General features: G+C 44.3%; 3 protein-coding genes and 1 long non-coding RNA gene across 5 annotated transcripts; 2 read left to right on the top strand and 2 right to left on the bottom strand.

Moving 5' to 3' along the window:
* The first annotated feature begins 2,535 nt into the window (after positions 1 to 2,535).
* mmp23bb (matrix metallopeptidase 23bb) lies at positions 2,536 to 10,722 on the top strand. 2 transcript variants are annotated; one of them, XM_026296280.1, is made up of 8 exons: positions 2,536 to 2,925; positions 6,248 to 6,372; positions 6,835 to 6,974; positions 7,357 to 7,524; positions 7,610 to 7,774; positions 8,142 to 8,252; positions 8,683 to 8,809; positions 9,372 to 10,722. In XM_026296280.1, the coding sequence occupies exons 1-8, from the start codon at positions 2,854 to 2,856 to the stop codon at positions 9,562 to 9,564; spliced, it is 1,101 nt and encodes a 366-aa protein (XP_026152065.1). In that variant the 5' UTR covers positions 2,536 to 2,853; the 3' UTR covers positions 9,565 to 10,722. The 2 variants fall into 2 exon arrangements, with proteins under 2 accessions (XP_026152065.1, XP_026152074.1); XM_026296289.1 differs by having other exon boundaries at positions 9,287 to 9,405.
* Positions 10,723 to 11,988: 1,266 nt separating this feature from the next.
* On the bottom strand, positions 11,989 to 14,346 carry serp1 (stress-associated endoplasmic reticulum protein 1). The gene is made up of 3 exons (XM_026332096.2): positions 14,118 to 14,346; positions 13,466 to 13,538; positions 11,989 to 12,700 (listed from the first exon to the last, which is right to left on the bottom strand). The coding sequence occupies exons 1-3, from the start codon at positions 14,199 to 14,201 to the stop codon at positions 12,660 to 12,662; spliced, it is 198 nt and encodes a 65-aa protein (XP_026187881.1). The 5' UTR covers positions 14,202 to 14,346; the 3' UTR covers positions 11,989 to 12,659.
* Positions 14,347 to 15,247: 901 nt separating this feature from the next.
* On the top strand, positions 15,248 to 21,910 carry eif2a (eukaryotic translation initiation factor 2A). Its single transcript, XM_026332223.1, has 16 exons — positions 15,248 to 15,309; positions 16,373 to 16,442; positions 16,523 to 16,594; positions 16,727 to 16,845; positions 16,941 to 17,040; positions 17,850 to 17,932; positions 18,285 to 18,358; positions 18,453 to 18,597; positions 18,677 to 18,793; positions 18,913 to 19,069; positions 19,281 to 19,365; positions 19,575 to 19,907; positions 20,160 to 20,273; positions 20,521 to 20,634; positions 20,776 to 20,841; positions 21,234 to 21,910. Exons 1-16 carry the CDS (start codon positions 15,282 to 15,284, stop codon positions 21,297 to 21,299), a joined length of 1,743 nt encoding a protein of 580 aa, XP_026188008.1. The 5' UTR covers positions 15,248 to 15,281; the 3' UTR covers positions 21,300 to 21,910.
* On the bottom strand, positions 19,770 to 21,338 carry LOC113145493 (uncharacterized). The gene is made up of 4 exons (XR_003297253.1): positions 21,212 to 21,338; positions 20,154 to 20,330; positions 20,018 to 20,059; positions 19,770 to 19,904 (listed from the first exon to the last, which is right to left on the bottom strand). It is a non-coding gene; the product is annotated as an uncharacterized LOC113145493 (long non-coding RNA).
* Positions 21,911 to 22,186: the final 276 nt, after the last annotated feature.

Genomic DNA, 22,186 nt, shown 5'->3' with positions numbered 1-22,186 from the left:
TCCTCCCACAGTCCAAACACATGCAGGTTAGGTTGGTTGGTGACTAAATTGTGTCTGTCTGTCTCTGTGTGTCATCCCTGTGATTGGGTGCTGATTTGTCCAGGGGGGGACCCGCCTCTCACCCACTGCATGCTGGGATTGGCTCCAGCCCCCCCTCCACACACACACACACACTCAAACACCTTAAAGGTTCCAGGATAATCAGTAAATTATGGATCAGGACTCAGTCTCTGCTGACTCTGTCTCTTCTCTCTTTTTTCACGAATTGTCTGATGTCTCAGATTATCTGGGATACTTTGGAGCCCGAATGTAGGGATTGTCCTGATCTCTGATGGTTCATCCATCCATAATCTTTAGTCGCTAATTCTGATTTAGGGTCACAGGGATCTGCTGGAGCCTATCCCAGCTCTCTTTGGGTGAAAGGCAGGGGTACACCCTGGACATGTCACCAGTCCATATGTGATGGTCCTGCTCTCTAAATCTCATGGTCTCTGATGGTCCTGGTCTCTGATGGTCCTGGACTCAGATTTCGATCAATGTATTGATCTGTAGCACTGCTGCCAGCAAACCCAGGGTGTGAGTGCTGCAGTGCATGGTGGGAGTGTGCCAGGCCCCAGCTTCAACAAGCGGCTGATTAACATGCAGCGAATGATGATGCGTGTGAAAGATGCGGCTCCTGGCAGTTTGTCAGGATGAAGGTGACCGAGCGGGGACGCCGAGTGTGGGCGGACAGATAAACACGACAACAATGCAACCAAACAAACAATAAACACAATGAGAGCTGTGGGGGGGGGGGGGGGGCGATGATGAGGCTGCATGTAATGAGTTCAGATTAGTCTGTGAAATAAATCTGCATCAGCACTTCCCACAGCTTTGTCTTCCTGTTGTTCTGCTCAGAGCTGCTCACACTCACTTGTTTCCACAGAACCAGGTCCAGTTTCCATCGAAACCACAGCTTCACTTAAGTGTGCAGGCAGAACTTCAGTTACAGTACTAATACCACAGTAAAACTCTGCACTGACGTGTATAATGTCATACAGAATGTACTTCAAAGTAAAAGTCCTCTGTAACTATACTTACAATGTCAGATTATTATTGATGTATTTCAAAGCAGCATTTTCCTGTTGGAGCAAAGTGAACTGTTTAACAGGACTGATCATTATGTTCATTATGGAATCAGTTGGTGATTGATTGGTTGACAGGTTGGTTTATAAAACTTAAGAAAATAGTGAGAAACAATGTCACAGGTACCTGGGGCCCAAAGTGACACCACCAGTGTAAAGCTCAACATTTTTCACTTTATTGTGAGGAAAAGCATCTTCACCTGAGCTTTTTTATTACTAAATCATTAAAAAAGTTTTCATTTACTGTTGACCGATCCTTAGTAGGCCCCATAATGGACTGGTGACCTGTCCAGAGTGTACCCCTGCCTTCTTTCACCCAAAGAGAGCTGGGATAGGCACCAGCAGATCTGTGTGACCCTGTGTAGGAATAAGGGGATTGACTGATCCACATTTAATTTTACAAACTGAAATAATGAATAAACAAGGTTAATAGTCCAGATATAAGTGTAGAGAATCACAAATAGAGGACCAACAACTAAGCCTTGGTGAACTCCACATCTTGTCCCAGACCACTTTGTTCAAGAGTTTTCAGGTCCTACAGACCTGGACAACCATAGGACCAGGTTTGAGACCCAATTACTGGTTAGTCTGGTCAGCCTTCAGATTTTCATCTAAAATGATCTCAGATTTTAACTGAACTTGAATTTCTTAACACAAGAGCAGCTGATTAAAAGATAAAAATCAGGTGGAAAACATGATGAATTCTGACATTACTGTCTTCATGGCTACACCTAACGTTTCAGTCATGTGATTTGTATATGTCAGGGTTTATTCGTGTCAAATAGTAAAACAGTTTCAGCTGCCTAACTAAACCGTGACTGCAAGAGGGTCGGCAGCTCCTGTAGTTGTAGACATTTCGAGTCCACGAGGGACTGAAGTTATGCAGATCTGACTACAGGGCTTCACAGGTCCACTTGGCTGGAAGACCTACCCTCTCCATGTGTCAGAGTTTTCAGAGTACTTCAGATTTTGCAGTCTGCTTTTGGACCTGGCAGGTCATGGTTTTCAGCAGCAGCAGCAGCTGTTTGGACAGATGTTCTAGCAGAGATGACAAACACTGCACATCTGGACTCCTGCTGGTGAGAAAACACCTCGGGGTGGCCCTACCTGGGGCCCTGAACCCCGAGGGTCTCCGGGGCTGTTTGTTTGCTGCTCGGGCACAGAGAAACAGCTGCCTCGCTGCGGAAAACAATTCCAGTAAAAAGGAAGTAAAAGTATTTTAGGTTTTAATGGACAATGACTGGAAATGAAGCTGTGTGGTCTGCTCTGGGAGTCGGACTCTGAAAGGGTTAAACTCCACATTCATCCCCTCTGTGTAAATGGACACACCTGACCCCGCCCCTCTGGACCTGCCCTACTGCAGCAGCCAGCGCACTGTCCGGGAACTTCCCCACTTTGTTCCAGAGTCTGAGCGGGACTGATCTGCCCGGGTTATCTGGTCCTGAGACAGGGGGACAGGGAGGAGGCGACTGGGGAAACGAAGAGGCAGACCGGACTTATCGGGACCCTTTGGGTCTTTTTTCTCAAGCAGCTGCGGGTTTTTGGGCGTCTCGGATTCGGTTCGTTAGAACCAAAAAGGAGCAGAGGAAACCTGAACCCTCTGTGCGTAAATGTGTGCGTTTGGAAAGCGGTTTTGGATACGTGTCCCCTCGGATGACGGGCTGATTGGCTGACTGATTGACTGACTGGCGGGTCATGTGTCGGACCATATAGGAGTTCAGCTCTCACCATGGACCGTGTTCAGCTGCTGCTCGTGATGGTGGTGATGATGAAGCTGAGCGGAGCTGCTGTGCGGCCGCAGGTCAGTGAAAATGGATCAGTTTTAAACCTTTAGTTTTTAAAACAAGGTTCTGTACAGTCCTGAATCCTAAACGGGCACCAGGTTATTCTAAGTCCAGCTGTTTCCACATGTTCAGTCACATTAGAACTAGTTTGATTCAGTTAAAAATAACAATCCATTCGAGTTATTTTCAGTTCAAAACCTGTTTTCCGCTGCTGCAGGGCCCGACTCGTCCTGTCCCAGTGAACTGAACCTCTTTGGGCAGTTTGGACATTTTAGGCTTTTTAATGACGTTCTAAGGATGACCAGATCATATTGACGCTGTGCACAGGTAGCTGGTTTGATGCAGGTGTGAGAAGAACAGAACTAGATCTAATGACAAGTTCAAGTGGCACCAGTGTCAAAAAGGCGATTCTATCCCAGTGTCCAGTGACGTCATCAGGTGAGTCCAGGTGCTTAAAACGAAAGTATCCAGGTATTAAATGGCAGGAATCAACAGCTGCACAGAAAACAAGAGATTAGTGTCGATTTGAATGTTCCTGATGAAGTGGAAGGAAAGTGTGGCAGCAGCTTCATAACCAGTCAGAACCCAGTAAAACCAGATGTGTGCGATCCACTGGGAACAGACCACCCATGGGTCTGGACCCACTTTAGACCCTCACAGGTCCCTGTTAGCTGAAGCTGGCGTCTGTTGGGGGTTGCATAAACTGCTCTTTACATGCAGTTTTAAAAACATGGACTGAACCAAAATCAATGAATCGGACACAGAACCAGAGAACAGGCCTCCACACAGACAGAAGCACAGATAAACAGCTGTTTGTGGATTTGGTCCAGCCACATATTTCGTTCATTTCAATGCCCCATTGTTAAACATAAAAACAGAAAGTGTGACATGTGTAGAAGACCCCTCCCAATTCAGGTCTCAGTGCCCCCCTTTGGCAGATAGCCCAGCTCAGAGTCTTTGTGTTGTCGACTGATGAAAGTTCAGCCTCGTCCTGCAGATTCAGTTTCTCACATATTAGATTCTTGTGTCCTGCTCACGGCAGGTTTCATATCTGCCCACACACTTCACTTTGTTTGGTGGGTTTAAGGTCTTTACTGCAGTAAAAGTCCAAAAGTACCATCATCTCAATGTACTTGAAGTATCCAAAGTGAAAGTAGTCATTGTGCAGAATGGCCCATTTCACATGAATGTATCTGTATCTATATACTGCTGGGTAGCTGACGTTAACTACCTTATATACTTCTAATTTGAAGTACTTTATATACTGCTGGGTAGCTGACGTTAACTACCTTATATACTTCTAATTTGAAGTACTTTATATACTGCTGGGTAGCTGACGTTAACTACCTTATATACTTCTAATTTGAAGTACTTTATATACCGCCGGGTAGCTGACGTTAACTACCTTATATACTTCTAATTTGAAGTACTTTATATACCGCCGGGTAGCTGACGTTAACTACCTTATATACTTCTAATTTGAAGTACTTTATATTCTGCCGGGTAGCTGACGTTAACTACCTTATATACTTCTAATTTGAAGTACTTTATAGACCGCCGGGTAGCTGACGTTAACTACCTTATATACTTCTAATTTGAAGTACTTTATAGACCGCCGGGTAGCTGACGTTAACTACCTTATATACTTCTAATTTGAAGTACTTTATAGACCGCCGGGTAGCTGACGTTAACTACCTTATATACTTCTAATTTGAAGTACTTTATATACCGCCGGGTAGCTGACGTTAACTACCTTATATACTTCTAATTTGAAGTACTTTATATACCGCCGGGTAGCTGACGTTAACTACCTTATATACTTCTAATTTGAAGTACTTTATAGACCGCCGGGTAGCTGACGTTAACTACCTTATATACTTCTAATTTGAAGTACTTTATAGACCGCCGGGTAGCTGACGTTAACTACCTTATATACTTCTAATTTGAAGTACTTTATAGACCGCCGGGTAGCTGACGTTAACCACGTTATATACTTCTAATTTGAAGTACTTTATATACCGCCGGGTAGCTGACGTTAACTACCTTATATACTTCTAATTTGAAGTACTTTATATACCGCCGGGTAGCTGACGTTAACTACCTTATATACTTCTAATTTGAAGTACTTTATAGACCGCCGGGTAGCTGACGTTAACTACCTTATATACTTCTAATTTGGAGTACTTTATATTCTGCCGGGTAGCTGACGTTAACTACCTTATATACTTCTAATTTGAAGTACTTTATATACCGCAGGGTAGCTGACGTTAACTACCTTATATACTTCTAATTTGAAGTACTTTATATTCTGCCGGGTAGCTGACGTTAACTACCTTATATACTTCTAATTTGAAGTACTTTATATACCGCAGGGTAGCTGACGTTAACTACCTTATATACTTCTAATTTGAAGTACTTTATATTCTGCCGGGTAGCTGACGTTAACTACCTTATATACTTCTAATTTGAAGTACTTTCCATAATGCTGGGTATCTTGGGAATTTCCCACCAGGGATCAATAAAGTTTGTACTGTGTTGCTTTGCAGCACTGCTACTGTTTCTGAGCTGTTTTCAGGTTTAAACGATAAATCAGCTGCAGAACCGACAGTTTCCTCTCCCTCAGCAGACCTGACTGTGTTTACGATGTTTACAGTATCTGTGTTGAAGTAAAGCTGTTTATTGTGACAGGCACAGGAAGTAGAGAGGAATCAATCCTCCACAAACACACAGCTGGCTCTGTAACAGCAGCACTAAGAAGAACGAGGGGTGGAGATTTAGTGCAGGATGTATCATGGATTCTTGTTTTTATCTCCTTGGACCTGTTTCTGCAGAGCAGTACATAATAATCATCACTGCTTCATTTGCATCTGCAACTACAGAGTCCAGTCACATGTTGGTACATGTTGTACTCTAAACATTTCAACACTAGAAATTGGAATCAGGAACTTGTGAGCTTCACCTGTGACACTCTAACAGAGAACTGATCCGAGCCAGTGAACAGCCATGCACGGCGAGCAGTGTGTGTGTTACAGTTTGGGTGGATGGAGGAGGTTGTCCGTCCACCTCACATGTGGGTGGCAGATATCTGAGACAGGGATCAAAGCAGGAGCACATAGAGACAGAAGTTTCACATCTGGATGGAATCGGTCCACTGCCACGTCTCCACACAGACCACCAAAAACACTGTTCATTTGAGGGCTACCACAGAACCATGAGCTGAATAAACGTCCACCTGAGGGTTTGTAGCTTATGTCCACAGACACTGAGTCAGGCAACACCTGGAGGGCACCAGGAGCTGCAGCTAATTGGTTCAATTCCTGCTGCTCTGTGTGTTTTCAGGTGTCTGGCAGCAGCAGAGAGACCAGGACGTTCACTACCGCTTCAGGTCACAGAGGAGCCAGAAGCAAACGTTACGCCATCAACCCACTGGGACACAGGTGGACTCACCACAACATTACATACAGGTAGGGGGCGGGGTTAAACACTGTAATACCTGGAATACTCTTACCTTTCAGTGAGAAACAGCTGCTGAGTCTTAGAGCATAATCAGATCTGCTGCTGATAGACAAACCTGAACATCTGGAGGCCCAGGATCAGTGACGATTTGATGAAATCCAGCAGGACTGACTCCTGACCAGACACTCTCCAAACGTTAGCCAGAAACCACCATAAGGGGGGATTAATTATGATTGACAAATTCCAAACAAATTAAAAAGATCGAAATCCAAACGGCACAAACTCAGAGTTTTAGTGTGACTGTACAGTTTTCTGCAGTACAGTTCATCGCTTCAGTCACTGAAATACTGGAAGAAATACTCAGATCATGGAAGTCAAAGTAGTCAGTGTAAAAGTACTTCAGTAAGAGAATACCTGAATACTTTTTCTGTCTTTGAGACTAAAATAGTCACTCTCTTCTGTTTCCTCAGGATCACCAAATTCCCCAACACACTGAATGCGGAGGACACCAGGAAGGCCATGAGCATCGCCTTCACCAAGTGGAGTGACGTTTCTCCGTTGACCTTCACAGAGGTTACCGACGGCAACGCCACCGCTGACATCACCATCGGTATGAGCGAGAGATGGGTTGGATTACAGTAGGAAGACTAAAAGAACAGAGACTGTGCAGACAGAACGAAGAGCAGACGGATCACACTGGGTAACCAAGGAACTAAAGGGGACAAAAAAAAAAAACAGTTTCAGCCTTTAGTGTCAGGTGGTCCATGTGGATCCTAAAGGATCCAGACAGTCCAGGGTCCAGACAGACTCTAGGTATTTTTGAGTGACTGCTCAGCAACCACAGACCTGGACTCAAAACAAGTTTATATTTGATGAAATAAATCATCCAGTATTAAGGTGAAGACCTGGTTTATGGTTACAGTTGGGGTTAGGTTAAAGGTCAGTGTCTGAAGTGATGGAAACATGACTGTGTGTGTGTGTGTGTGTGTTAGGTTTCTACACCTTTAACCACACCGACTGCTGGTGGTCTCCTCTCCACCCATGTTTCGATGGCCTGAACGGCGAGTTGGCTCACGCCTTCCTGCCGCCACGAGGAGAAATCCATTTTGACAACCACGAGTTCTGGATTCTTGGGAAGTCCAGGTTCAGCTGGAAACAAGGTAATTCTACTGCAGTAGTACCACCCCAGCAGCAGTACATGTACTACTGGGATTGTCATGTGACTGGGGGGTCGTCTCTCTGCAGGGGTGTGGCTCAACGACCTGGTCCAGGTGGCGGCTCATGAGATCGGCCATGCCCTGGGTCTGTGGCACTCCAGAGACCCTCAGGCCTTGATGCATCCTAATGCCACCTACACTGGACAGAGGAACGTCGCTCAGGATGACGTCTGGGGCATTCAGAGACTTTATGGTCTGTAACACACGTCTTAATTCAGCATAATGAAATCTGGAATTGTTGCACTGTTAAATCCAGGTCTTTCCAAAGACGCTGTCAGGAGTCACAGACATGCATTTATTCCACGTGTCAAAGTGAAAATAAACTTTTCAGTCCATAAACACTGCAGCTGACAGTCTGTTCATGTGTGTGCAGTGATGTTTTGACCAAAACCTTCCTTTATGTCCACCACATCATCAATAACACCTGGAATAAACTGGTGTTCTGGTCTAAATCTAAACTGCTGTTGGTGATTTTGTACTAGTCCCAGAACATTTGGAACTGCCCTCATTTGGTATGGGTGAGTTTCTGTGTGAGTTCTGATTGGCCCGTGTGTCTGCAGGATGTCTGGATAAGAAGCGAGTGTGTGATCCGTGGGCTCGACTCGGATTCTGTGAGCGCAGGAAGACGTTCATGAAAAAGAACTGTCCACAACGCTGTGACCTCTGCTACGGTGAGTCCAGGTTGCACCTAACCTCTGACCTGAGTCCACATCACACCTGACCTCTAACCTGAGTCCACTACGCAACTGACCTCTGACCTGAGTCCACATCACACCTGACCTCTAACCTGAGTCCACTACGCACCTGACCTCTGACCTGAGTCCACATCACACCTGACTTCTGACCTGAGTCCACATCACACCTGACCTCTAACCTGAGTCCACTACGCACCTGACTTCTGACCTGAGTCCACATGACACCTGACCTCTGACCTAAGTCCCCATCACACCTGAGTCCAGGTCTGAGGATCTGGTGGACTGAGGATCTTCTCTCAACAAAAACTGTTTGCTGGTGTTTTTACGCATGAGCTGCAGAAACCAGATTGTCTCTCGGAGATCTGTATGGCATTCATTTCCTGTCTGTATCGTGTTCCCGCCTCAGAACCTCTGGAAGCAGTTACCACGCCAACTCCACCTCCGGCCAATGTCAAGATCAAGATGGTCCCTCGGGGGAAGGTGGTGGGTTTCCGCTGTGGAGCCAAAAACCCCCGCTCTCCACCCAAAGTCAGGTCAGCTGATCAATACTTGTGATGAATTATTCAGCGCTGAGGTCTGTTGATACGTGAGGCCTGAAACCTGACAAAGAACTGTTTTCTTTATTGATCAGATTCTCCATTAACTGATCAATTTGTCTATAAAAAGATGTTGAGATGTTCTGTTTTTATGTGTTTAGAAAACATCACATCTGAAACATTTGAAAAACTGGAACCTGAGAATTTTTTTTCATTTATACTTAAATATTACTGAAAAGAATAATTCATTATAAATTAATGCAGGTTGGTTGTTGTTAAGTAACTGATTAATTGACTGTTCCAGACAAATGATAAAAATGTTCAAATACAAACAGAAGCTCTGATAAAGGACAAGCAGATAAAGATGTGAAGTGGAATTAGTTGTTTTAAATCCATGAGGCTGTAGATGAGTGCATCAGTATTTACCTGTTCTCACCTGTGGTGGAGCAAACGGTGTTATGTTTGTCCATGAAGCGCTGGAGGAAACGAGTTCATCTAGTGGAGGACAGGAACGAACCAAACACCTGATTCCTTCTGTCCTTTTGGCCGTTTCCTGCAGCTGGTACAAAGACGGCGAGCAGATCCTCACGTCTATCCCCGGTTACATCGTCATGAAGGGCCGAGACCTTCGCATTGTTGCCAACGAGTTCAACGAGGGCATTTACACCTGTCGCATCCATCTACAGGGTGACGTCGTTTCTGCCAACTCCTGGGCCATCCGACTGAAACCAGAGCAGCCGTCCAACAGCTAAGCAGCCCACTGGTTTTTACATCAGTGGCTACAAAACTGGATCAGCACAGAAGACCAGGTGGTTTTTGTCATCAGCCTCAAAGGTTTTAACACGTTCCCAGGTATTTCTGGTGGTTTGTTCACCGATACACACCGTGTTTATGACTCCAGACTGGACTTGATTGAACTTTTTACTACAGTGAAAACAGACTTCATGAAAGACTTCTGGAAACAGACTGTGGTCTTCATGTCGCGTCTCTAATCACTCCTTAAGGTGCCCTGTTGTCATAAACAAAATGTTATGAAGGACCGTATATAAAACATAAACCACCTGTGATCTTGAAGAGGTTCTCTTGGCCTGGTTTGTCTCTGCGGGGCAGTGTAACCTGTAACATCAGCACGTAAACAGTAATATCAGTCATGTCCTTGTAATTCTCACATTCCCATAAACGTCCTGATAGGTCTCAATGTCTCCTTAAGCCCGCAGAACATCATGTACCTGTTCTCGTAGTCCTGTAGGTTAATGTGTCTTTTGGCTCGTGTCTGACCTGAGCCTGTAGAGCGTTTGTGGCAGGATGTCCCTGTAATCCTGTAGAAGGTCATATAGGTTTTATCTTCACAGCATGATGTCATGTATCAGCAGCATAAACATATTGTCCCCATAACCCTTCTGACAAGAACTCATGTACCCATAATCCTCCTGGTGAAGACGCTAGTATCCATAATTCCAGTGGGGTATCAAGTACACAGTTCTGGTGAGGAATCAAGAGATCAGTGTATCCACAGAGCATTTTTTTATCATTTAGTAACATGTGATGAGAAACAAACTGCTCCATAGCTGAGGTAAGATCCACCAGACTCTGAAGTGGCTAATCTTAGTTTTCATAGTAAATATGAATCTAGAAAACGTTTAGGTAGAAACTTCTCATCTTCATCCTGAGCTGAGTCACAGTTTCTAATATTTTATATTTTTAAAGTGTCTAGATGAAACTCTCCAAACTCAGTTTAATGTGTTTCTCCTCAGTCAGAAGCTGCATCATCCTGACGTTACGTCCATGTTGGACGATTGTGCAGCTCATGATTTACTTCAGTACAGACGTGGACAGATCTGTACTTTGTTAACCATCATGCCCCAGTTACCGTGTGCAGAAGATTTTATGGCCAATATTTCATTAGTTTAACCCACAACTGTTTTCTTCCTTCAGCTTTTATCTTTGTCTTTTTCCTTTGAACAAAAATAAACTCCAGCACTGAGCAAATGCTTCTCTAAATTATTTCACATCAAGAAATGAACAGAGAAAGAACTTAACACAAATATGACTTTAAAGGTCAGGCAGACCACAGAGGAAATGTGACCTAATATAACAAACAAAATCAAAAACTTTAGAGTAATGTTGTGTTCAGTTTACCAATGAAAACAACTCACTCTTTAATGATCTGTCCTTTTTCTACATAGGAACACAGGCAGATTTAACGTTTAACTGTAATTCTGGATAAAATCAGACACGTAATTAATCTGAATGTGACTGTTGTAGGACTGTAGACTAAACCAATTACAGTAAGAGCTGATCCTCAGCTGCTTTAAATGGGCCTGTTGAACAACACAGAGCAGAGTTCAGGGAAAAGATGTTTCGGTACGTCACTTTTCAATAATGAGTAAAGGTAAATGAAATAAAAACAGACTAAATACAAAATATATATACGAAATACTATAAGCTGGAGAAAAGAATAAGATAAAACTGGATTAGTCATGGATGGAGCCATGCGGTTATAAAATCTCCTCCCAGACACAGGAATCAAAAGACAGCAGACAAAGAGTCTGGCCTGGTTTTAACCCTCTCTGACCCAGATCTGCTGTTTTCTGACGCCGTCACTCATGTAGGTCAGTGTGGCTCCATCCACACAGGGACATTAAATCCGGTTCATTTAGGCCAACACAGGACAAACACACGGCACAGTCAAGGAATCGGCCGCAGTGAAAACACAGTGAAGCAAAGCAGAATAACTTAAGGCTATTGACTTTAAAACACAACTTTGGTTTAAATTGTTTTATGTCTGAATAGGGTTTGATCTGTTGGCACCAGTAACCAACAGCGCCCTCTAGTGGACCAGATAAGAACTGCTTCAGAAACAGAATCTGGTACCAGAGGAGGTCATTGTTTTTCAGAAGCTGCATCAGTCACAGATGACAGACCAGAATCTACTCAGTGTTTGTCCTGCAAATCACAGACAAGTCCCACATAAAGACCAAGTCCCAAGACCAGAGTTCCCAAATCCCAAAAAATCTACCAAGGGCTGACTCAAGGATCTGGATGAAGAACTACACGTGGTCAAATTAAAAACAGCTGGTTTACACATTTAACATACAGGACTTCAAACAGCAACAGGTTCAAAGTCTGGACAACATCATGAACACTTAATGTTCAGAGATGAAACAAACACAGTGTTCTTCTTCAAAATCAAACTTTATTATGCAAATGTTCAGGTGCAGCTGCACATAGTGCAGACACACCTGTCAGCACCTCCAGACCTTCTGATTCAAAAGACCTTCATCTCATTTCTCATTTCCACTGCGGAGGAAGAGGACAGACCACACCTCACGTCAGACTCACAACTGGAATGTCACTCCAGATGTTCTGGACTTCTACACATTTGGAAAATTGCAAACTCATTTGGGAACAAGTAGAAAACATTTGGTCCGAGCTAAGCAGCAAGTTGGACTATGATCTCCCCCCTCCCTGCTTATGGACTGATAAAGTGTAATCGGGGGGTGGTGTTAAAGCACAGGTAAACAGAGAGGCACATGTGTGACTTGTTTACAGGCAGAACAAACGGCAAGAAGGTCAGCCGGCAGTGGCACTTTGAGTCAATGTAGAGAACAGGAAGAAACGCTGGGTTTCAGGTGGGCAGGGCTAATTGGTCAGGTGGGCGGGGCAGGTGGAGGCTGGCTTTCAGGAGCTTTGCTTGACTGTCAGAGTTCAGGAATGTTTTGGTTGGTTCACTTTGAGGCTTGGACGATCTGTAGATGATGTTGACGTTCGCAGCTCCTTCATCATCATCATCATCATCATCTTCAGCCGCTTGCTGTCGAGCTACGCCCCCGCTGGTGACATCACTCTACATGCCCATCCGGATGCTCTGGATGATCTGAAAAATAGCTGCAGAACAAAAATATGGAAAAGTCAGACATATTTTCTCCTGTGCAGTGTTTAAAATTTACTATTGTTTTATTGGTTTGTATCTCTTGGTTTTTTTAAGTTCCTGGAGATGAAAAACATCACGTATGAATGTACACAGGTTATTATTGTTTTTATAATTTTTTTGTATTGAAATAACTGGAACTTTCCCAACTTAAGACTTTTTAAATGTGTGTTTTTATTGTATCGGCTCTTTTGTATGAACTTTTTATCTAGTGATACGTGCTTTTACAGTTTAATTAGTGATTATTTACTTTGATTAAAAAAAGCAAAACTACATGTGACACATATCTGACTTGACTACCAATAGTTAACCAGTTAAGTTTCTGTGTGTGTTGCTGTTACTGTGACACTTTAATTTCCTCCGTGAGGCTTTGTTGATGTTCATTAGCTTTTGTTTATTTCATGCTTTATCTGAAGTTACTCCGTCCTCGCTTGTGTTAGACTTTGGTGTTTGTTTAACTTTTGGCTCTTTCACAGAGTGAGACCTCTGTTCACTCACTGGTCTTTGTGACACCTGAGCACGCTCAGTTAAAGTCCAGCTTATCGGGCACACACCTGAGGTCAAAGTGAACTCTGAGAGCAGTGACATTTATACTGAGATTACCCCGCCCCTGTCTGACGTCACTGGGGTGGGGTTTTAAACGAATTCATTTAATGTAATTGGATGAAGTTCAAAATAACAGGATGTGCTTTTTGTGGAAGTCAACGAAGAGTAGGACTCACCTGATCCACAGACCACGAAGATGAAGAGAGCCAGCAGCCAAGGACCTACACCTTTGTCATCGGCCAGATTCCTCTGGAAACACACAAGAGCATTAAATTTAACATCAGATCACAGCTCCTGTTCCTACTGTGTCTTTACTCTGCTGTTCATTTTAATAAATAATGTGATTTTCATGTGATTAAACTGAGTCTACCCAACATCAGTCAAACACACATGGCTGTGGAGAAACTATCACCGAATCACTGAAACTGAGTCTTTATGGACGTTTTTCACAATCCCTGATGAGAAAGTAATCAACATTTTTATCAATAATCACACTAATCGATAGTTTCAGCTCAGTATTAATCCATATGGTAACGCTGTCCTCCCCTAATCTAAATGTAAACCACTGTAATAATCAATCACTTTGAGTTTGATGATAGATTACTGATTGCAGGACATTTAAAAAAAACAGGACTTCCTTATTTCAGAAGACTGGGACTGGGATTAACTGGGTCTGGACTGGGTTTCAGGTTTCTGACTGGTCCAGAATCAGCCCCGAGCTCGTCAGATTAAAGCAGATAATTGGCAGAAGCCTGAGCTGTGTCTGATTTTCGGTTTTCAGTGGGTTTGATCAGTGTTTCTTGTCAGTTTCTCAGTTGTTCAACTCACCGTTGACTTGGCTACGTTTCCTCGCTGCGTGATGTTCTTGCTGTGTTTCTCGTTCGCCATGCGGATCCTCTGCTTGGCCACCATCTTGTCTTCTTCTCTCGCGTCTTCCCGGGTTGTTTAGAAGCTTTTTGTTCGGCTCGGTTCGTTTTTTTTGGTTCGGTACTGTCCCTGTGATGGTTCCTCCGGAGCCTGACCAACTGGAAGATCCTCAACTTGTCTACGTACTCAAAAGCCTGAAGCCCCGCCCACGGCCCTCCCCCGGAAGCTGACGCTTCCCGCGTAAAGTTACCGAGTGTCAAAACGAGACGTCCTGTCCACGCTTTCAAATGTAAACCCATATCGCTCTTTTGATGACACCAGATTTTGTAGAAATGAAAACATTGATTCATTTTTCCTCGTTTATTCTTTCACTCTTTTGTGGATTTGTCCTATTTCAATTATTTATTAAAGTTTAACTAGTAAAAAAGGTCAAACATATCAAAATAATAGTATTAAACATTGACATTAGAATATTGCAAATGTCAAAGATAGCATCATGTATCATCTTAATATACTGATTGTACTTTTTACGCTTTAACAGATTGTAATTTTACCTTGAACGTACTATCGTTAAGATGATGAATTCAAAATGGAATTAAAGTCTAAGCAGCATATCCCTGCTTAGGCTACTGCCCCCGCGACCCGGTCCTGGATAAGCGGAAGAAAATGGATGGCTGGATTGATGGAATTAAAGTCTGTCACCAAAGTAGCCCAGTCACAAATTGACAACACAATGGTTTAGGAGAGTAAGTAAGTGGTCTGGGGTTTTTCTTAAGCATAACCAGAAGCTTTAATTCTACTACAAACGTTTTCTTGGCAAAGACCTAATTTTACTTTGAAAACGGAAGTGACCTAACTTTCAGACGATTTCCACCACTTGACGCAGCTTCGACCTAAACTAAACTTTAAACAATAATACAAACAAGTCGGTTTTCTGGTTTGCTGAAAACGCCAGACAATACTTGCGATCCAAGGACACGTGAGACGTTAGAATAATCATTTTAAGGACAAAGACGTGGTTAAAATAAATAAATGTTTGTATGCTGATGTGGCACTGAGACACACGCCTCTTTTGGGTCTGACGTGGTTCCGGGAAGTTGCTTTTTTTTTCCGGCACACGTAAACATGGCGCCCCCCGTCCCGCTGTTGGCAGGTGGGTAATTGAAGTTTTGATTTAACTTGGTTGTTCCCTGTTTCTCAATATTTCCGCCGACATGTTACCGGGCAGCACCGGTTACAGGCTGAAAGTCAGTCGTCGTTTGGTATCGGCTGGTTATTTTCCGTTGTCAGGCTAAATAACCACGAGGCCAAGCTCAGTGTAAAGTCCAGCTGTGTTTGCGGATTAATTTTTTAAAAACAGTCGTACGTCCTGAAATTAAGATTCTCACTTCATGAAAATGACGGGAGCCTTCGGATTCATTCGGCTTCAATAACATCCACATTAAGATACAGTGTCTCCTGAAACAGGACCATGATGCCAGATTTCTCATAAACGACCAGCGAGATAAAGTTAGTGAAAAGTCACATGGTGATTGGTTGAAGCATCGTGTGAAGGCCGAATTGAAAAGGGACCCCTCTGTTTACAGAACGACTTTATGTAAATGACCAGCCGGTTCACAGGAAGACTGAAAACGGCTTCTGACTGTAGAACATTGTTTCTTAGCGTCCCAGGTTAATGCACAACCTCAGTTTGACTTCATTTCCACATCTGTCACATGTTTGTTGTGTGTCAGACACAGGGTCAGCTCAGGCTGATCGAATCACCGAATAATCAGTACCTCAGTTAGGACAAGAATGAATTGGTTGATCTTAGTTTCTGCTTCATTTCTCCACTAAAAATTATTCCAGTTTGTCCAGTAGGAAGATAAATAAATTAGTGTGTATATTATTCGGTGAAAGACTAAATAATAAAATAAAAGGATAACAATAATAATCCCAGTGGCCACAGTTCATTCCACCTTAACCTCCTTGTGGCAGTAAAACTGTTTGATTATTATTGTTGTTGTTTTTAGTAATTAAAAAACAGGAATTAAGACTTTTGCAAGTGAAAGATTTAACTTAAGTATTTGCAAAAATGTCTAAGATCCTGTTTGGCTTTGTCAAAATGGCCTATTGATTGTAGATGGACAGACTAAAATAGAGATGTTTGTGTGGACTTGTCATTTAAAGGCACCAGCTGCTCAGCCAAAATAAAGTGTGTGTGTGTGTGTTTTCAGTGCGAGGGTCAGATGGTACGTCTCTGCTCTCTGGTCCTCCTCACTGTGAGCAGCATTCCACCTTCCAGAGGTAAAACATCTGCATTGATCTTCATTAAACAGCCTCACACTGATGTTTCCTTTACTGAACCTGACACCTGTTTTTGCCAGGGACCCTCTGCGCAGCAGGTGGTTCACCTTCAGCAGAGACGGGACGCTGTTCGGGTGGTGCAACGGACGCAAGTAACTATAACGCTCATTGATCTGAGAATTATTACTCATTTGATTTGAAGTGCAGCGTTTGAAGCTGCAGATACGAGGATACATATCTTCACGGATACGAGCTCCAGTGTCACTTGTCCATCTGTCTCTCAGTGTCTCTGTGGTGAAGTCTTCAGATGGCTCGTTGGTGTCAACCTTTGACCTCCCAAAGACGACTCTGATGGACTTCTCTCCTCTCAACAACATCCTGGTCACCTGGCAGCCATACAGCAGTAAGAGACCATCAGACAAAAAGACATGATGAAAAGATTCTGATTCAGTCACAGTCCACACGCTGAGTACTATGTGCATGGTGTGTCTGTTGCAGAGGGTCCTGACAGTCCTCAGAGTGAACCCAACCTCCAGCTGTGGGACCTGGCGAACGCTCGGCTGATCAAAGCTCTGTACCAGAAGAAGGCAGACTCCTGGTCAGTCTGAATCACAGAACTCAGCTCTGCCCTGCTGGGCTGGGCTGGTGAGAATTAATGTTAGAACCCTGAGTGAGTCTGTTGTGCTGTGTCTTGTCTTCCATCGCTGCTTGTTTCTGCTTCTTTCATGCACCTGATATGGGGAAACACAGCTTTAAATAGACCTGGACTGGAATCATTCAGTGTTTCTGTAATTGGCTTAAAAAAAGCCTGTTGTCCAGTCCCCTGTTGAGCTGCTCTGTCTAACAGCAGAGCAGAAACCTACGTTTTCCTTTTGCTCAGTCATTCAAGCTTTTGCTGCTGACACTTCCCACAGTCTGTCCGTTCTCTGGTAGTAACTCTATCATGACATCTCCAACCTGATCTCCACCTGTTTGCTATGGTCTTAACAAACGTAAAGTAACATGCAGACATGTGCTGGTGCAGCACAGGTAGGTCTGTGGTTGCTATGGCGATGTGAGCGGTCTTACAGGTACTCCTCACAGACTGCTTTATTTCTGCATCGTTGCCCAATTACACAGATTATTTAGCCACATCAAACAGCTGAATCTCACTGAATGAAACTTTAAGTAGTGTCAAACTGTCAGTGTGTCGGGACAGAGCCCTGTGTCTGAAAGGGGTCAAAGTAGTGAATCTGATCCACCATATTGTCTCCTAATGTGTTTTTTCTGTACCCAGGGGAGCCAGATGTGCCCCCTTTAAACACACACTGGGCAGGTCCACTGACTTCACTATGCTGCTTTTACAAAAACACAGTCTGCAGGCCCAGCAGCTGACTGCTTCTCAACAGCGTGTGTGACTGTGTGCAGGTGTCCCAGCTGGTCTGCAGACGAGAAGGTCTCTGTCAGGAGCGTCAGCAACGAGCTGCACTTCTACGAGAACAATGACTTTAGTAAGAACCCATGTTCAACACACACACACACACACACTGACTCACTCATACACACACATACACACAGTTTTTCCCTAAAGCGTGACTCTAACACACAGAAACAAAGTTCTGCAAAATCACATGAATAGTTGGACCATGTGGGATGTTTTTCTCCAGGACCGACCAGGATTTCAGGAACTCTTTAGGTTATGTTCTGTGTTCACAGCGTGGGGACCTTCACTGCCATGTTGCCGTCATGTTGTCTTTATTCCACCAATGTTTGCTTATAAAAGCACTCACACTGATAATCGACCTTCCACCAGGAGAGACAGCAGGTGTTCTTTCACATGCTGAAGCCGGTCTCTCGTTGCAGACACCATCGCCAACAAGCTGCACATGCAGAAAGTTTCCGACTTCGCACTGTCACCCGGAGGTCAGCCCAGTAAGGTGAGGGCCTGCAGCTTTAAACAGCATGGAGAGCTGCAGCTTTAACACTCACAGCCTGTCTGATCTGGTCTTCCATCTTTTTGGTCTCCTCCAGGTGGCGGTCTACGTCCCAGGCAGCAAAGGAGCACCCTCCTTTGTTCGTCTGTATCAGTACCCGGTGCTGGGTGGACCGACCGCGGCACTCGCCAACAAGAGCTTCTTCAAGGCCGACAGAGTCAGCCTGCAGTGGAACAAGAAAGGTTCAGTTTGCAGAGTTCTGTAGCAGACAGGAAACCAGTCTGTGTTCTTGTTGTGTTGAATAAAATCTGTGTCTCTCAGCCTCAGCGGTTCTGGTCACAGCGAGCACTGAAGTGGATAAAACTGGAGCTTCTTACTATGGCGAGCAGACGCTGCATTACATCGCTGTGAACGGGGAGACTGCCCTGGTTCAGCTGTGTGAGTGCTTGGATCCTGTGTACCAGCTGTCCCTGTGTCCAGTATCCAGTCCAGAAACCCACAGCAGAACCTTCTGTGAACACAGCTCCATGGTCTGACTCTTTTCTCTGTTTGAACAGCGAAGAATGGTCCGATCTACGACGTGGCTTGGAGTCCATACTCTGCAGAGTTCTGTGTGGTGTACGGCTTCATGCCAGCCAAAGCCACCATCTTTAACCTCAAATGTGACCCCGTGTTTGACTTTGGAACCGGACCACGAAATGCTGCTTACTACAGGTGAGAACACCCCTGTCCTGTTTTCAAACAAGTCTGTCACTTCTGTTGAAGCGTCACACAGTGAGCTCAGCTCTCAGCAGATTCCCTGGGCTTCACACATTTACAAATGTGCATATAAAGTGACAGATGTTGTGTATTCAGAAGCTTATAAGAAAAATAGTAATAATAAAGTCATTAATAATAACTGGCTCTATGGGGCCTCCTTGTCCAGCCCTCAGGGCCACATTCTGGTCCTGGCTGGCTTTGGGAACCTGCGAGGTCAGATGGAGGTTTGGGACGTGAAAAAATATAAACAGGTGAGCAGCACAAGAATTAACACAACTGTGCTAACACAGAATTAGCACAAGAGTTCACGTGAACATGTCATGAACAAGTCAGCAGATAGATCAGAGTTCAGAGTTTTTTTTTTAGTTTATTAATTTTTACATTTGAACACGCATATTAACATCAAACAGAAAATTCCAAGAGAAACTGCACTGACACAGCAGAGTCTGTGTCCTCTCAGGTGTCCAAACCTCAGGCTCCAGATGCCACACATTTCTCCTGGTGTCCTGACGGAGAGCACGTGGTAACTGCGACATGCTCTCCTCGGCTGCGGGTCTGTAACGGGTATAAGATCTGGCATTACACAGGCTCCGTGCTGCATAAGTGGGACGTGGCGGACGGCTCGGAGCTGTGGGAGGTTCTCTGGCAGCCCTTCCCCGAAGGCATTTTCACTGAGCGGACTGTGAAGTACCAGGCAGCGCCCAGCGAGCTGGGGTCCACGCAGGCCGCGCCTACACAGGCATACCGCCCACCTGCACTCAGACATCTGCCGGCCACGCCCAGTGCCAAACTGGTAAGGACACAGAGTTAGACTGGTTTTCAGTGTTTTTTTTCTGTTGGCTTGTCTTTAACAAAGTGGAAATCAAGTCACATTCAGATGTCACAATGACGACTGTTTCCTACCTGGTCTGCAAGTGTGTACCAGAATCTCAGTCATGATTCCTGCTGTTCACACCATAAGAAGAATCTGTCACATTTCATAACAAAGATGTGAGTGTCAGACTCATAATAACGAATATTAAAACTGTCTGTCTCTCACCTGCAGCATGAGGAGGAGCCTCCTCAGAGCATGCGTCCAGGTGTTTCAGGGGAGAAGAGTCTTTCCAAAACAGCTCTGAAGAATCAGAGGAAGCGTGAAGCAAAGAAAGCTGCTAAACAGGTGAAGGTCTGATCGTCTTCACCTGTTGACCTGAGCTCAGCTCCCAGTCTGCGACATCTTTCAGATGAAGAAACCCTGAATTCAGAATTATTTAGTCTAATCTTTTGAGCTAAATACATCAAAACTAAATTGAGACTCTGTGGGTGTTTTCAGCCTCTGTCTTCTGCTGATGATCAGAATCATTACTGTTTCTTATCAAGTTGACATCATCCTGTGTGTGTTAACGTGCTTGTTTCTGTTTCTGCAGGAGTCCAAGTCTGAACCTGAACCTCCATCTGACCTCACCCCCGTCACCAACAGCCAATCAGAGCTGACGAGTGGTGACCCAGAGACAGACAAGAAAATAAAGAATTTAAAGAAGGTGAAGAGATCACACAATCTGTCTCTTTATTTTAGAAACTTGCTGGTGAGGTTGTTTTTATCCTACATCACTGGTTGCAGGTATGTGACCAGACTCTGCTGCGATTGGTTGGTGGCTCAGTGATGTGTTTCTGTGTTCCAGAAACTTAAAGCCATCGAGGAGCTGAAGGATCAGCAGGCCTCTGGAAAAGTCCTGCAGAAGAACCAGGTGATGCCCTGTGTAAATCCTCCAACAGTTCAGTGTACGGTGGCGTTTAGGCCTCACGCTGACTCTCTATAGACTCATTTCCTGTCTGGTCTCATTCTACAGTATTTGCACTCTGTGGTTGTACTAGTAAAGATGTGAATGTTTCCCTGCTGTCGATCACGTGCAACCTGGACGGTTTTTAGTTGGGGAAATATAAATTTTAATTTCCTGCAGGACCCTGAGGCACAAAACATTAATATCAGACTCATTGTTAGAATGACTGTCAGAGATTATTGAAAAAGGTGAAATATTTCCTCTGTTGTGGGATTCCACTGCATAATTTGTGATTGATGAGAACTAAAAGTGATTGTGTCTGTGCTGCTGGACTGACCTGGGCTCTGTGTTCTCTGCAGCTGGAGAAGATCCAGAAGGAGCACCTGCTGCTGAAGGAGCTGGAGGAGCTGCAGCTCGGACAGTAGGTGGCACTGCAGGAGCAACAGGCCATGCCTCCAAATCCCACAATCCATCACTCTTTTGTAAACACCTAGGGGGGTGGGTCAGTGTGTGTTATGCTTCAACAGACTGAAGATTGTTTCTGAACTTTAATGCTGACAAATTTTAAGTTTCCTTTGTTTTCGACACTTGACCGCACAGGTGAGCGAGGGATGGGGTTTGTCAGAGCCCTACAGTCATGAACCGACCAGTTAGATTTCTGTTGTCATTCACCTGCCTGCTTCTGACAGCACGGGGCAGAAAGGAGGCTGTTAAGGGAATTGTGGGAAATGTAGGAAGATGTTGAGCTGTGATTAGTAAAGAAAGGAAGTGACGTGTGTCAATTAAAAAATGATCGAGCAGTTCAACATTTTCATTTCAGCTTTTATCAAAATGTTGGATTGCCCCTTTAACAGCAGGTGTGTGACAGACATAAAATATTAAACAGTCCATCTAACCCTGTTGCTGTGCAACATCTGGACAGATGCTGAAGCCTTAGTTTCTTTCAGAATAAAAGCCTGCTACCCATTCCCCCTAAACTGCGACTTATCTCAGCTCAGAGCTTTTAAGTTCAGCTCAATAAACTCTTTGAAATCCAGTCCCAGTTTGTTTACCAGTCATTTCTACGCTGCAGCTCGGACACAGATTATGTTTACGACGTTTACGTGGCAACAGACAGAAAATCACTGGGTTCAGTTCATTTAAACGCAGTTTGCTGTCACATCGCTTCTGATGGAAAACTGGAAGACTGCAGTTTAACAAAGTCGAGGTTCACTTGCTTTTGTTTCATCATCAGCTGATGTGTTCAGGTGGGTTTATCTGATTTGTCGAGATTAATATGACGAACGATTAAACTGCTTTAGGTTATGAAATG

Source organism: Mastacembelus armatus, chromosome 13 (genome assembly GCF_900324485.2).
Source record: "Mastacembelus armatus chromosome 13, fMasArm1.2, whole genome shotgun sequence".
In the NCBI taxonomy this organism is placed as follows: Eukaryota; Metazoa; Chordata; class Actinopteri; order Synbranchiformes; family Mastacembelidae; genus Mastacembelus; species Mastacembelus armatus.
The sequence above is the reverse complement of the archived record's forward strand: the minus strand, read 5'-3'. Positions and strand labels throughout refer to the sequence as shown.

Coding starts and splice junctions, on each gene's coding strand:
- mmp23bb (XM_026296280.1), top strand. CDS start 2,854: ATGGACCGTGTTCAGCTGCTGCTCGTGATGGTGGTGATGATGAAGCTG. Junction 7,525..7,609: donor CAGGTTCAGCTGGAAACAAG/GTAATTCTACTG, acceptor GTCTCTCTGCAG/GGGTGTGGCTCAACGACCTG. Junction 7,775..8,141: donor GGGCATTCAGAGACTTTATG/GTCTGTAACACA, acceptor GTGTGTCTGCAG/GATGTCTGGATAAGAAGCGA.
- serp1 (XM_026332096.2), bottom strand. CDS start 14,201: ATGGTGGCCAAGCAGAGGATCCGCATGGCGAACGAGAAACACAGCAAG. Junction 13,539..14,117: donor GAAACGTAGCCAAGTCAACG/GTGAGTTGAACA, acceptor GTGTGTTTCCAG/AGGAATCTGGCCGATGACAA. Junction 12,701..13,465: donor CTTCGTGGTCTGTGGATCAG/GTGAGTCCTACT, acceptor TTTGTTCTGCAG/CTATTTTTCAGATCATCCAG.
- eif2a (XM_026332223.1), top strand. CDS start 15,282: ATGGCGCCCCCCGTCCCGCTGTTGGCAG. Junction 16,443..16,522: donor CAGCATTCCACCTTCCAGAG/GTAAAACATCTG, acceptor TGTTTTTGCCAG/GGACCCTCTGCGCAGCAGGT. Junction 18,598..18,676: donor CCTGCAGTGGAACAAGAAAG/GTTCAGTTTGCA, acceptor TGTGTCTCTCAG/CCTCAGCGGTTCTGGTCACA.